This window comes from Echinops telfairi, unplaced genomic scaffold (genome assembly GCF_000313985.2).
Source record: "Echinops telfairi isolate 266 unplaced genomic scaffold, ASM31398v2 ScPeMD7_7420;HRSCAF=8458, whole genome shotgun sequence".
NCBI classification, from domain to species: Eukaryota; Metazoa; Chordata; class Mammalia; order Afrosoricida; family Tenrecidae; genus Echinops; species Echinops telfairi.
The window spans coordinates 50440049-50454206 of NW_022111320.1; the positions used below are offsets into that span (position 1 = coordinate 50440049).

Below are 14158 nucleotides of genomic sequence, written 5' to 3' on the forward strand. Positions count from 1 at the left end.
TGGAGGAGATGGACGGACATGTAAGACTTTTTTTTTCCAAAGGAGAAAAATATGAAGGTTCCTCTATCTACACCAATGACTTACATTAGAATTGATAATCTGTGGGGACAAAGAAATCATACAGACAAAAGTATCTAAAATTGGCTAAAATTGTACGCAGCTTCAGAAAAAATGGGATTCGTACTTTAAAAGAACACTGACAATTACTGAATTTTATCTCTAACTTGATCAAGCAAATATTCTATGAGTTGTAATTATAATTTCTCTGCAGGTATTTCTCTGAGACCTGACATTATTTCAAGGGTTCCAACAGGGTTAAAAGATGGGAAAGGTTAGCGGAGTTACTTTTCTTCCTTAGGGAGAGTTTGGACGTGTGGACAATCTTTCTGTTGGTGTCTGAGTATATTTTCAGAGAGGAACACACTGCCTTAACTGCACTGAAGAGAGGTGTATCCTTTCCCACTGCCGCTCGTGCGCCTCAGCCTACACTCACCCTGCATGCAGGACCTGTGTCTGTCAATGCCCAAGCCACGGAGCTGAAGCTGGTCCAGGGGCCCTCTACTTCTGGGCTTAGGGACTCCGCAGAACTGCACGACCTTCCCAAAAGCTCACTTGTAACATGAATTATTTTGTCACCTGAATCTATCAGCTTTCCCTTTTTCAGGAATTACTTGAATTTAATGGGGTTTTTTTTTATGGCGTTTTCCACCCAGAATTTGCAGGAATTCTTAGCCTTTCAGTTACTTAGAATAGGTGTGGTCTAAGTGCATATGACAACAGATTAATTTATTAAGCCAAAAAGTCAGTCTTCTTTTACCTAGCACCCTTATTTTCTTACATGGCCTGGAATAAACAATGGCTGTGCCCCTCCATTTGCCATATAATAAATGCACTATCTATTATCTCAGGTAGCCTCATTAAATCACTATTACTCTCTGATAAATGAACAAACAGGCTCAGAATGATTAAGGCCATGGCACATCTATGAAGGGTCAAGTCATATTCAAATCCAGGCGGAAGAGGAAAAAAAGAACTGATACCAGGGCTTAAGTAGAAAGAAATTGTTTTGGAACTATTGATGGCAACATATGTACAAGTGTGCTTAATACTATCATTGAATGATGGATTCTTGTAAGATTTCTAAAAGCCCCCAATAAAATGATTAATTAAAAAAAAAATAAAATCCAGGTCTGTAACGCTAGAGACAATTGAGTGTGCCACTCTGTCTGCCTGATGGGAAAGGGGTCAAACATCTACATTACCAGGCACACACCCTCCCACCACCACCACTAGTCCTGCCTCTCTCCCTTTCCTGTCCTCTTAGTGGAACAGCATCAAGGATAAGATGAGATAGGACCACAATGGATGGGGACAAGGAAGCAGCATTTGGAACTAGAGCAGACTGCTGTTTCACATAAGTTTGGACAAAAAGCTTTCCTTTGTCAGCAAATGCATTAGTTTTTCCTTCACCAATGCACTCATTATCAATTATGTTTATTTCTTGAGTCTTTTAAATAATAAATGCAAAACTAAAATTTTTTTCTTTAGCATTCTACTGGGGGGGGGGGTCCCCACAAATCCCATGACAATCCATCATTCAATTGCATTAAGCGCACACATACATATGTTGCCATCAATACCCTCAAAACATTTTCCCCCCACTTGAGCCCCCGCACCATCCTCTCTCGACCTTCTCCTTCCTCCCCCAGAACTAAAAATCGTTAGGTGATCTAAGTCATAGAACTATACAACAAAATGAAGACCACTAAAACATAATGGTCTTTCCATTTTGAAATACAATCCAAATGTCATGTTTTCAGAATGAGCCAAAATTAGTACTGCTCTGTTCTTCCTCTGCTCAGCTGGACACAGACAGAAGGACGCTTCAGTCACACACAATCCAATTTCAGAAGACCTCTGGCTTCTACACTGCCCAGATCTCCAAAGCAAATACGGTAAGTGTCTGTGGTCGTTCCAGTTAACCGTAATTACAACTATTTTTAGTCACAGTAACCAAAAATCTTAATGTTGAACAAGAACTTTTTTTTAAATCACTTTATTAGGGGCTCATACAACTCTTATCACAATCCATACATACATCAATTGTGTAAAGCGCCTTTGTACATCATTCTCAAAACATTTCCTCTCCACTTAAGCCCCCGGCATTAGATCCTGATACTTTCCCCCTCCCTCCCCGCTCCTCCCTCCCTCATGAGCCTTTGATAATTTATAAATTATTTTGTCATATCTTGCCCTGTCCGACGTCTCCCTTCACCCACTTTTCTGTTGTCCATCCCCCAGGGAGGTCACATATAGTTCCTTGTAATCAGTTCCGTCTTTCCTACCCACTCTCCCTCTACCCTCCTTGTATCGCCACTCACACCACTGGTCCTATAGGGATCATCCGCCCTGGATTCCCTGGATTTCCAGTTCCTACCTGTACCAGTGTACATCCTCTGGTCTAACCAGACTTGCAAGGTCGAATTCTAGTCATGGTAGTGGGAGCGGGGAGGAAACATTTAGGAACTAGAGGAAAGTTGTATTTTTCATCATTGCTACATCGCACCCTGACTGGCTCATCTCCTCCCTGGGACCCCTCTGCAAGGGGATCTCCAGTGGCCTACTGATGGGCTTTGGGTCTCCACTCCGCACTCCCCGCATCATTCACTATGGTAAGATTTTTGAACAAGAACTTTTGAAGAGGAAAAAAAAAACCTCATATAGTATTCCTTTAGTGAAAATAACTCTTGTAGCCAAGTATACAGATGTGATGGTGCTGGTTAACCCAAAGAATGAAGGCAAATGAAATACTCAACATTTCCCTTTTACCTGAACCTGCTGTGGCTGCTGAACCTGGATCTGCTGTTCTTGCTGAGTCTGTGGCTGGACACTGGTCGTGACTGGACAAGCTAGCTCAAGCAAAGACCCAGCCACTTCGGTGCTGTCTGTGTAAATGCAGCTCCCACCCTGCTGGTACACCATGGTCGTGGTAGCTGTCTGTTGGAACTCCTGAAGGGCTTCTGGCCCTTTGGAGGCCAGCGAGTCCAGAAACTCCTTCATCCTGTGTTGTGGGACAGACCTTGCCTTGACTCGGATATACTCTTCAAAGGAGATGGTATTCTCCAGAGAATTATTCATATTGCAGAGTCCTTAGGGTTCCTAAAAATAAAAGAATGAACAGAAGTCAAAGTTATGCTACTGCTTTTATATCTTGAAATGATTAGAAGCAGACACCCTCATATCAGAACAGAATATTTCAGGGCAGCTAAATAACATCTAGAATCAAAGTAAAATTTTATTATACTACTTTATTCTTTCAGTTAATGGTGTTTGCAAACCTTTTTCATACAAAGTATATCAAACTATGACACAGAAAACAAAAAACAAAAGTATGATTCACAATACTGGATGAAACAGGCTGAACACACACTCCCCATCCCGCACGGAGCCAATCCCATCTTCTGGTCAGTAAAAGTCACATGCAAAACTACTCTGTGGCCCTCACAGAGAAGACTACCAAGTAAGGAGAAGCAAGTGAGCAACAGGGATTCCGACTGACATGTCTTTAATCCACTACCAAATAGGTCCTATAATGGAGGGCTTAGCCCCTAGCTGCAGGGAAACTCAAGAAAGTGTGTACCCACCTCCCGTTAGAAATACACAATATCCCATTTAGCCTTATACTGCTTGAATCCTTTTGTAGAATCACTTATTGGTTTAGAGCAGTGGTTCTCAACCTTCCTAATGCCACGACCCTTTAATACAGCTCCTCATGTTGTGGTGACCCCCACAACCATGAACTATTTTCGTTTCTACTTCATAATTGTAATTTTACTACTGTTATGAATCGGGCGACCCCTGTGAAAGGGTCATTTGACCCCCAAAGGGGTCGCGACCCACAGGTTTAGAGTGTAGACTCTGAGTCCAGACTACCTGGGTTCGAATATCAGTTCCTTAGCTGTGTATGCTTGAGCAAGTAATTTAACCTCACTGTTCTTATCTATAAAGTAGAGCATATTAAAATGGTACTTTCCACAAAGAGCTAACATGAAGATTAAGACACATGTAAACCACTTAGAAAAGTACCTGACACACAGTGCTATATTAGTGTTAGATATTATTACTATAATAATTTCATGGGACTAGATTGAAGGAGCCCTGGTAACTCAGTGGTTAAGCCTTCACTCTGAACCAAAATGTTGGTGGTTTGAATCCACTAGCCATTTTGTGAGAGAAAGATGTGGTAGTGTAACAACGATGAGAAATACAACTTTCCTCTAATTCCTAAGTGTTTCCTCTCCGCTTCCACTATCATGATTTGAATTTTACTTTGCAAGTCTGGCTAGACCAGAGGATGTACACTGGTACAGATAGGAACTGAAAATACAAGGAATCCAGGGCGGATGAGCCCTACAGGACCAGTGGTGTGAGTGGTGAAACAGGGAGGGTAAAGGGAGAATGGGTAGGAAAGAGGGAACCGATTACATGGAACTGTGTGTGACCTCCTCCCTGGGGGACAGACAACCGAAAAGTGGGTGAAGGGAGACGTCGGACAGGGCAAGATATGACAAAATACCAATTTATAAACTATCAAGGGCTCATGAGGGAGGGGGCAGCGGGGAGGGAGGGGGAAAATGAGGACCTAATGTCAGGGGTTTAAGTGGAGAGAAAATGTTTTGAGAATGATGTACAAATGCGCTTTACACAATTGATGTGTGTATGGATTGCGATAACAGTTGTATGATCCCCTAATAAAATGTTTAAAAAAAGAAAAATCAAAAAAAATAATAATTTGCATGTCACTACCAAACAAATCCAAATTCTGTCAAAATGTTTCCACATAGGACCTAAAAAAAAAGTTACTACTCTGGTCCAAACAGGAATTTCCTCCTTGAGCAAAAGAGCAACTAAAGTTGGACATCCATGACTCAAGAATAATGTAACAAAGTTTGGAAAATATCCGTTACAAAATAATACAAGTCCATACTTTCAGCTTTCATCAAAAGCCTCCTACAAGACTGACTAGGGAAATTTCTTTAGAACAGTTTGAAAAGGTTGACACAGGTCCACACAGGTGCTCATTACAGTTTTCTCCCTGTAAAAATACCTGAAATACTTTATAATAAAAATGTCTTTTTGTTTACTGTTAGCCAAGTGATTTGAACTCCAGAGTGTAGAACCCTTAATATGTTCCTCACACTCTTAAGATTGAAATTCTCAGTGGAGTTTCAAGTAGAACCCACCACTATTTCCCACAAAACTTCTTTTAATAACTCCTCACAAAGCTCCCCATTGACTCTGCAAAAACCAGAATGATTCAAGGACCACAGAATCAGAGGAAGCTAATAGATCCCATTAAGAAAAAAATAAAAACTTTAATGGAAAAGAATTGGAAAGAACACTCCACTCTGCACATTAGCGCACTTACACAGAGATAGTTTCATTTCTTTTTTTTTTTAGTTTCATTTCTTGTCCCTTGAAACTTGTTGGCTTGGCAGCACCCATCAGTGTGTGCATATGTACACCTAGTCAGCATTTGACCTGATACACGAGCAATTAGAAGATGCTCCCCAGTCAGAGAACATGCAGGCTTTTCCAGCACTGTCTCTAAGGCACATACAGGTGTCGTGGATTTCTGAAAAGCCACTCCTCATGAGGCAGCAGCATCATCACTCCAGGCCAGTCACCCAAGACAGCTCCTCCACCCTGCAGTCCTCAGAAGGAGCGATTCTACATGCCTCAAGCAGAAAACCCTCAGGGAGAAAAGAAGGACATGGCAAAGACAAACAATGAAAACCGAAACCACCTTGTTAATCTGACAAACAGCCATGCAAATAAGATTTTTAAAATACATTATTTCAGGGCAAAATGTGATCATTTCTGGCCTGTTACTTTGTTCTATTCCCAGAAGGGAAGCTCCAAAACCAAACTCACGGCTATCGAGGCAATGCCGACTCACAGCCATACTGCAGACAGAGTAGATGCCGACTCACAGCCATACTACAGGACAGAGAACTGCCTCTGTGGGTTTGAGATTTGTTTCCCCTCTTCACGGAGTAGTCTCATCTTTCTCCCTCGCTCGCCGTTGGTTCTGAAGGGCTGACCTTGGGGTTAGCAGTCCATCATGTTACCCACTCCGCCCCCTGGGCTTGTGGAGGGGAAGGTAACAGTGCACAAACATTAAGTAACTGGTGAGGCTTCACAGTTGACACATAGTCCAAATTCTGTGGAAATCTTGGTGGAAAGACAAAGAAGTCTCCCCACACCCTCCAAAATAAACCCCTATAGATTTCCAAAGGCCTTTCCCTGGCTCTGTTGCTCTCTAGGCCTCAAAAGCAAAGCGTCTAATTCAAGTTCTGCAGCAGCTAGGTCTAGTGAAGGTTCGCCAATGAGACACAGTCCAGAATTCCTGGAGACCCCCACGAAACACATGGGGACACATCCTCAGAAAAGCTCCAATTCCCACAGGGCAGTGGCCTTCCAAACGTAGCTCAATTTGGGGAGAGCTAGGCTGATTCTAGTCTACCCCAGGAAGGGCTGGTCAAGATGCGTTTTAACCTAAAAGATGTGACTTGACTCATTTACCCTCCTAAAACAGAAAGGCTTCAGGTGAATAATGTTCTCAGAGGCCCTGCTGTTGCTAGCAACCTCACAGCCCAAAGTACCCTGACCAAATCTTCCACCTCTTTTATGCTAGGGGAAAATTAACAATTCCTAAAGGATAAATATAAACCAGTTACAATGAATTTAGCTTCCATGTTTCTGAAACGTTAACCCTGCATAACCTCAAATAAAAGTTTGCCAACACACAGGAAATAGATGCCACTGAAATGCATGGATATCCTGCAGTCACCGGATCCCAGTCAGAATCTAGCTCGACCCCATCTCCACGCTCAGATGCAATTGTCCCCACATCTCTGCTCCATTCACCCGTTTCAGAAATACACTCAAATGTTTTAAGTAAGTCAATGAGTAAAGAAAACAATTCAGAAAAAAAATCTTGCACAAGGCAATGGTTTTCTTCCTATACTTACTTTTATACCACACAATCCTATCACAGAATCAGATCACTCCTCATTCATAACTTTCATTTTAGTTTAACTTTCTATACATGCTTTCACCCATTGATGTCTATATTGCATAGTGAAGGAAAAATTTAATTTTACTTTGCTGAAGACTAACAACTTGTCCTTTTATCAATCAATAAATTACTGAAATTATTTAGCTGACTTGAAATGTACTATATTATACACTAAATTTACATAAATAATACCTGTGTCTAAGTTTTTTGGTGACTCCACTGTTCTTTCTGTAGCACAGTAGCTGGAAGATTCTTTGTGCATTCTCAGCCCTGCTAGTTATTTAAAATTTTTAATGACACAGAAGGCACATTAAGGGTAAAAAGGCAGACCATATATTTATACACTCCAATTTTGTTTAGTCATGACTCAATTTTTCAAAAGACTGGATAATGTAACAAATTAACATTTTTAACAATGATGGCTAAACAATTGTAAAAGAATGAAATACTAAGCCAGGCTGGGAGATATGCTGGCAAAACATATATCTGATAAAGGACTTATAATCAAAATACAAGGCGCCCTGGTGGGGCAGCGGGAAAGCAGAGGGTCAGTAGTTCAAACCCACCAGCCTCTCTGCAGGAAAGTTGTAGCCATACAGATTGCTGTTTAGTGCTGTTGAGTTAAGTCCCTACTCAGAGTGACACTATCTACGGTTTGTTCTGGGCCATCCTCACAAATGTTGCCATGTCTGAGTCCACTGCTGCAGCCACTGTCTCACTCTGTCTTGCTGAGGGTCCTCCTTTTTTCACCAATCCTGTACTTTACCAAGCATGGTGTTCTTTCTCGAGACTGGTCCTTCTTGATAACATGGTCAAAGTATGTAAAATGAAATCTTGCCACCCTTGCTTCTAAAGATTAGCACTGAATGTATGGGATACATCAAGGACATCGGACAAGAAAACAAAGGGTCATTAAAAAGCCAGGGAAGAAAAAAAAGAGACCAAAAAGGATGTCAGATGAATCAGAGTGGCACTAAGTGTAGAACAGTTAAAATCAATGAAAGAAATAATGAAGAGAGGTGAACAATCGATTTGTTTGAAAGCTTGAGATGACTAAGTATTACAATAAAATGTGCAAAGACATGGAATTAGTAAACCAAAAGGGAAGAACACATTCAGCTACCCAAGCTAGAAAAACTAAAGACAAAATTCAAGCCTCGAGTTGCAATGTTGAAGGATTCTATATGGACAAATTATTGAATGATGCAGAAAACAAAGGGAAATGGAAGGGACAGTCACTGTACTACCCTGTTTCCCCCAAAATAAGACAGTGTCATATTAATTTTTGCTCCCAAAGATGCACTAGGTCTTATTTTCAGGGGATGTCTTATTTTTCCATGAAGAAGAATATGGTACACATTTATTGCTTTATTAAAAGAGACCTCGCACTTCCTGTCTGCTCCGGCTGCTCTGCGGCCAACAGTGAGCTGCGCAGTGGCTATGGTCCAGAGTCCAGAGTTACGATAGCTTCAGACGGGTCTTATTTTCAGGGTGATGCCTTATATTTCAGCGAGAGACAAAACTGTAAGTAGGTCCGAGGCAAAACTGTAAGTAGGTCTTATTTTCAGGGGATGTCTTACTTTTGGGAAAACAGGGTATAAAGATTACAGCCTTAGAAACTCTGAGTAGCTCTACTCTGTCCTGTAGGGTCACAATGAGTTAATAATAATTGATTCCATGGCAACTGGTTTTATGCATAATACTGAAAAACTCATTTTATAAAAACCCAGAAGAATCAAATGTAAAGAGAAAAAAAAAACCCAGGAGAAACTAAAACAGGTTACATATTATAAAACTGCAACTACATACAAAACTGTAGAAACAGTAAAAAGATCAGTGGTTGCCAGGGGTTGGGGTGGGAGAAGGAGGGCTAAACAGACGAGTGAGAAGAGTGAATTTTTAAGGTAGTGAAATTATTCTGTATAAAACTAAGAATGTACATGAGACTAAGCATTTATCGGGGTGGGGGGGGGAATTAAAACCATTTGTGGAAACCCATAAAACTATACAAATCAAAGAATGAGTTCAAATAAACTTTAGTTAATAATAACAATAAACACTGGCTTATCAATTTTAACAAATGTTAACATAACAATGCAAGATGTTAATAAAGGGGAAAATTGTGTGCGCGTGTATATGAGAACGTATGAGAACATTCCAACTTTCTATAAACCTAAAACTACTCTAAAAATTAAATAATATTTTAAAAGGTTAACTGGTTTTGCTGGGAAGAGGAATCACAGAATATTTCTGTACAGTGATTACATCACAGTAATGGTAATCAACACCACGTCCAGGTCTGTAAAGTCAGTTTCATACACAAAAGAAAACTATAAACTCCACAGTAAGTCAGAAAGATTTTGTTAAAATTACAGTATTTTGTTCAAATGCAGTATACTTCTCCACAAAATCCAATACTCTCAAAGACAAACCAAACTATTTGGTACTACGAGCTTGCATAATAATGAAGACTATTAACTTCTTCAAGATGCTAACTGGACCCACAAAGTTGCACTTGGTAATAAACAGAAATGGAGTAAACTGATGAAACTGAAAGAAAAAAATTACTAATTTGCTCAAGTCGAAGTAAAATACAGGTATGCATTACCTCTTAGCTATTCAGGCAACAATTGACTGTATATATTCCGTATATACCTATGGTTTCATAAGGTTAAAAAAAAAGTAAAGGAAGCACCTCTTTGTACTTAATATTTCCACTTAATGTTTTTAAAAACCCTAAACTCAAATGCTTACAACACTGGACCAAAACTGAGATACAGACATACGAGACACGTGGCATGGCTCTGTAGTGAGCAGGTGGGCAGTAGTGGTGGGGGTCTGGGGTGATCAGGTGGAACAGGAGGACACTGTTCTCTCCCTATTTGCTTCCTCTCACTCCATCCCTTTGGCCAAACTCTTGGGCAATCGCTCAGATCCCAAAACCACTGCTCTTTCCTCCTGCTTCTGCAGGATGAAGATGATCAGAAACAGCTCCCTTAAGGTTGTTTTTTTTTCCTCCCATAAGGTTTTAATATGGTGTTCACACAACGTCTAAATCACAAAACATCCTATTTCACAGAACATGCTGCAGATGTTAAGTGACACATACCTGTACTTCTAAAAAACATGAGCTGGAGAGAATCAAATGGTAGATTAATAATGGAGAAAGCAGAAAGTCCTTTCCTCCTCATTAGAAAGAACAAGTCCTGTGAATAAGCAATTGCTTCTAAATGCTTTAGTTTCAGTATAGCTGCTTTGCAAAACAATAGACAGATCAGCCTCCCACCAGGGCTGACTTTCTTTAGTGTGAAAGTTTTTCTCTTTTCCAGTTAGGACTAAGTGAAAACCTTACTACTGACCAGGGTCAGCCTTGAGTTTTCTCTCTGCCATCCCTTCTCTGCTGTCCATAGAGCTTGGCATCTTGAAGATGAAATAGACAAAGATTAGATACTCAGAGCTTCCTTATGGAAGCCAATTCCTATTTTACTCAACAGCCAAGCTCCAGTCCCTCGTCAATGCTAACATTTACTCATTTGTTACATCTGCTTCAAAGAACACATTCAATATTACAAAAAAATACTACTAATATTTTTTTTTTCCATTATAAGGAGTCACAGCCATCTTTGTCCTAATTAACAGAGTCATTTCCAAGAAGCCATGTAGGAGACATATTTCTGTGAGAGAGAAATCCACTATAGCATTTGGGATGGAAATCACCCCATTAAGCCATTCAATCTGCTCTGAACTTTTGCCAGAATGGTCCCTAATTCAGGGCCTTTTCATCATGACTCAATTTAAAAAAAAAAATTTTTTTTCATGACTCAAATTTTTGACAACACACTTTCAATGTACAATTCACAATCCTACCACGGATTAACGGACTGCAAATTGGCACTACCATTTGTATTATCTAGAAAATTATCTGGAAAATACCAATTTCTTATGGCCCAGCAATTCTACCCCTAGGTGTTTATGACATACACCTGTGTAGGAGTGATCACCACAGTAATTTTAAAAGCAGCTGAAAAACTGGAAGCTATCTAGATGTCCACGAATACTAGAATGGATAATAAACTGTGATACATTCATAGAGTACTACACAGAAATGGGAATGAATAGACTACAGCTACACACAACATGGATATAATTCACAATGTAATAAAGGCAGCACAAAATACAGTATGATTCTATTTATATAAAATACAAAAGCAAGCAAAATTAAACTGTTAATTAGTAACACAAAAACAGTAAAAGAAAAACAAAGAAAGTCATTATCACAGACTAGGAGCCATCCCTAGAGGTTCAGGAGTCCTCCTGTGTGGTACAAACAGTTCGTTAATGCACTCACTAGGCTGCTCACCAAAAGGTTGGAGAATCTAGTTGACACTTCAGAAGGCCTGGCAATCTACTTCTGAAAAATCAGTCACAGAAAAGCCTAAGACACACACAGCGTCACTGTGAGTTGTAATTATACAGGGGTTCACTTCACAATTTTTCTTTAAACTGTACTTAGATCATCTGAATTTATACAAATAGATACATTAAACTTTTAACAAAGAATTAGGAAAAAGATAAAAGCAGCTTGTCCTGCCCAAAGAAAAAGAGCCAAGGAACCCTCATCACCACCACCACCACCCTCTTTCAACCAAGCAGGAAGCTAATCTATCACTTCTTTATGCAGTCAGTTTAATTTAATACCGGAAATCACAATCCAATGTGGGCATTAGGGAAAAACAAAGGCAACATTGAAGGGAAGCCCAGAGAGGGCTGAAACCTTACGAACAGATGGAACAAAACACAGAGCAGCAAATAAAGAACAGAAAAGAACAGATGTTCATTTTAACACCTCACACTACAATTAACTGAGAAATCAACGATTATAGAAAGAGAATGGCCAGGAGCGGGGAGCTGGAAGGGAGGGGAAAAAATGAGGACCTGATACCAGGGGCTTAGATGGAGAGCAAATGTTTTGAGAATGATGAGGGCAATGAATGTACAAATGTGCTTTACACAATTGATGTATGTACGGATTGTGATGAGAGTTGTATGAGCCCCTAATAAAATGATTTTTAAAAAAAGAAAGGAAAGCCAAAAAAAAGAAAGAGAATGGCCACTTGAAAAGTAAGACAAGCAAGAAGCATGGCCCCTCAACGACAAACCACAGCTGGTTATATGGAAAAAGCACATGCAAGCCTGAAGAGAGACAGACAACCACTCTGGAAGTCCCCACCATAAAGTGCAGAGGGTCATGCGAGGTACACAAATTCTTCATCACTGAGGACCATAAGGAGATCATCTCCTCACAGGCAAAAATCTTATTCGGTGAGTTGAGGACAGTAATATCTATAAGTTATCAATGCAAATGTCAGATCTCAAACTTGCGGGCTATAAAACAAAAATATTCCAAAACAAGATCTAAAAGGTCTATTAAAAGTAGAAGTGTCTTAGATAAACTTGCCAGCTTTTTGTTGAACCAGAGTAGCGGGTATCTTGCTGCACTACAACCGGCAAGTTGCCCAAACTCACGTTTTAAGAGAACACTGTCCAAGCAGCAGTCTGCAGATGGATTCAAAGATGCAGCTGTACATCTTCAATTTTCCAGTACTCAGTAGTTTCTGCCAGACAGCACCCAGAATGATTCACAGAATTTGTAATGTTTCACTATTACCAGAAAAAAAGGGCACACATTTCCAGCATATGACTTTAACTCGCCAGTCACCACAATGTATGTATTTCTGAGGCTTGTCCTGAGTTCTTAAGACATGTAACATTCTGAAGAAAATAGTACAGACATTCATCCCAGTAACTTCAATAACTTTTAGAGTTTCGTCTTTGTTCTTAATACACTACATTGGAAAGAATTCCTCCCATCAGCATCAAATTTGATGAACCACTAATTTTACTTACGGTACTTTTAGCTTCTTTTCCCTTTGATACAATGAAACAAACCTGTACAACATAACCTAGCAAATGATGTCTTGGAAAAGAGAGACATATTGTGTTCTCTAGGTGAACCTAGAACACAATGTTAGAATGGCAGAGATGAATGGGACTGAAACCCTTCAAGCAGTGATTTTTGGCAGCGACGGGCAGATGGATTCTAGAAATTTCTGATGGAAATTTTTAAAATAAAGTCAAGGGAAGCATTGATCCTGAGGCGCTTGTTCAATTTTGTTCTGGGCAACTTTATGGCTAAGAGAACGAGGCTCCCTCCTATTAAAAGCAAACTCCCCCCACCCCATGCAAACGAAGAGACTTTGAAATTTTAAAAAGGATTTTAAAAGCTGCAGTGTTTCACGTCGCCCAGACGAGGATCCTTCCAGAGCGCGCAGAGGTGACGTGTAGGATGCGCTTAAGGAAGAACTAGTTTGTAACTGCAAAAAAGCAGATAGTTTAAGGGTCCACTAGGATTAAGCTCTTCCCTCTCCAGCACAAAGCACCAGATCAAGGTGAGGTAACCTGGGAGATAGGGCCTGGCTGTCCTTGCAAAGCCAGCAGAGCTTGGAATCTGATGCAAGGCAGCGCCTTCCCAAGCACCCTCGCTGCACATGGGCCTGCGCTCACCGCATTCTCCGAGAACTGGCAACCTCACCCCCCCTCGCACATAGGGGTCCGCAAGTCAAACAGTCACGCAAGCCCAAGCCACAGAAGACCCGGAACGTCACCGGGATCCGAAACAGAAAAGGCCCAGCCCGCAATCTTGTCCGCTCTGCGAGTTGCCCGTCCGCCGCTGTTCCAAGGCGCCGCAGGGCCGACACCCAACAGCAGGGTGCGCGCCCCAAAGCCGGGGGTCGCGGGCGGGCGGGCGCGCGCGCCGCGGAAAGTCGCTCTGGCCCACAGGCCCCAGCTCAGAGAGCCAATATCCGGACCGGGCACGCGCACGTCGGCGGCCACGCGCACCGGGAAGGCCGCACAGCGCGCGCGCTCCCGCGCGTACAAACAGGCCTTAAAGAGCGCGCGCCGCGCCCACCAAAATCCTCGGACCGCCCTTCCCCCACCTAAGGAGCCGGGGCGCGCGGGTCCAGGGACATTCTGGACACAGGAGCCGCCCCAAGGTCTCCAGGGCCCAGTGGCAGC

General features: G+C 41.4%; 1 protein-coding gene across 1 annotated transcript in view; it reads right to left on the reverse strand.

Annotated features, from left to right (window-relative positions):
• The window catches only part of QRICH1 (glutamine rich 1), a 41300-nt gene extending 28586 nt beyond the window's left edge, over positions 1 to 12714 (reverse strand). The window contains exons 1-2 of the mRNA XM_045297432.1: positions 12608 to 12714; positions 2830 to 3159 (exon numbers count right to left, since the gene is read on the reverse strand). Coding sequence (XP_045153367.1) covers positions 2830 to 3138 — 309 coding nt within the window. The 5' untranslated portion in view covers positions 3139 to 3159; positions 12608 to 12714. The remainder of the gene's footprint in view (positions 1 to 2829; positions 3160 to 12607) is intronic.
• Between the last annotated feature and the right edge of the window lie 1444 nt (positions 12715 to 14158).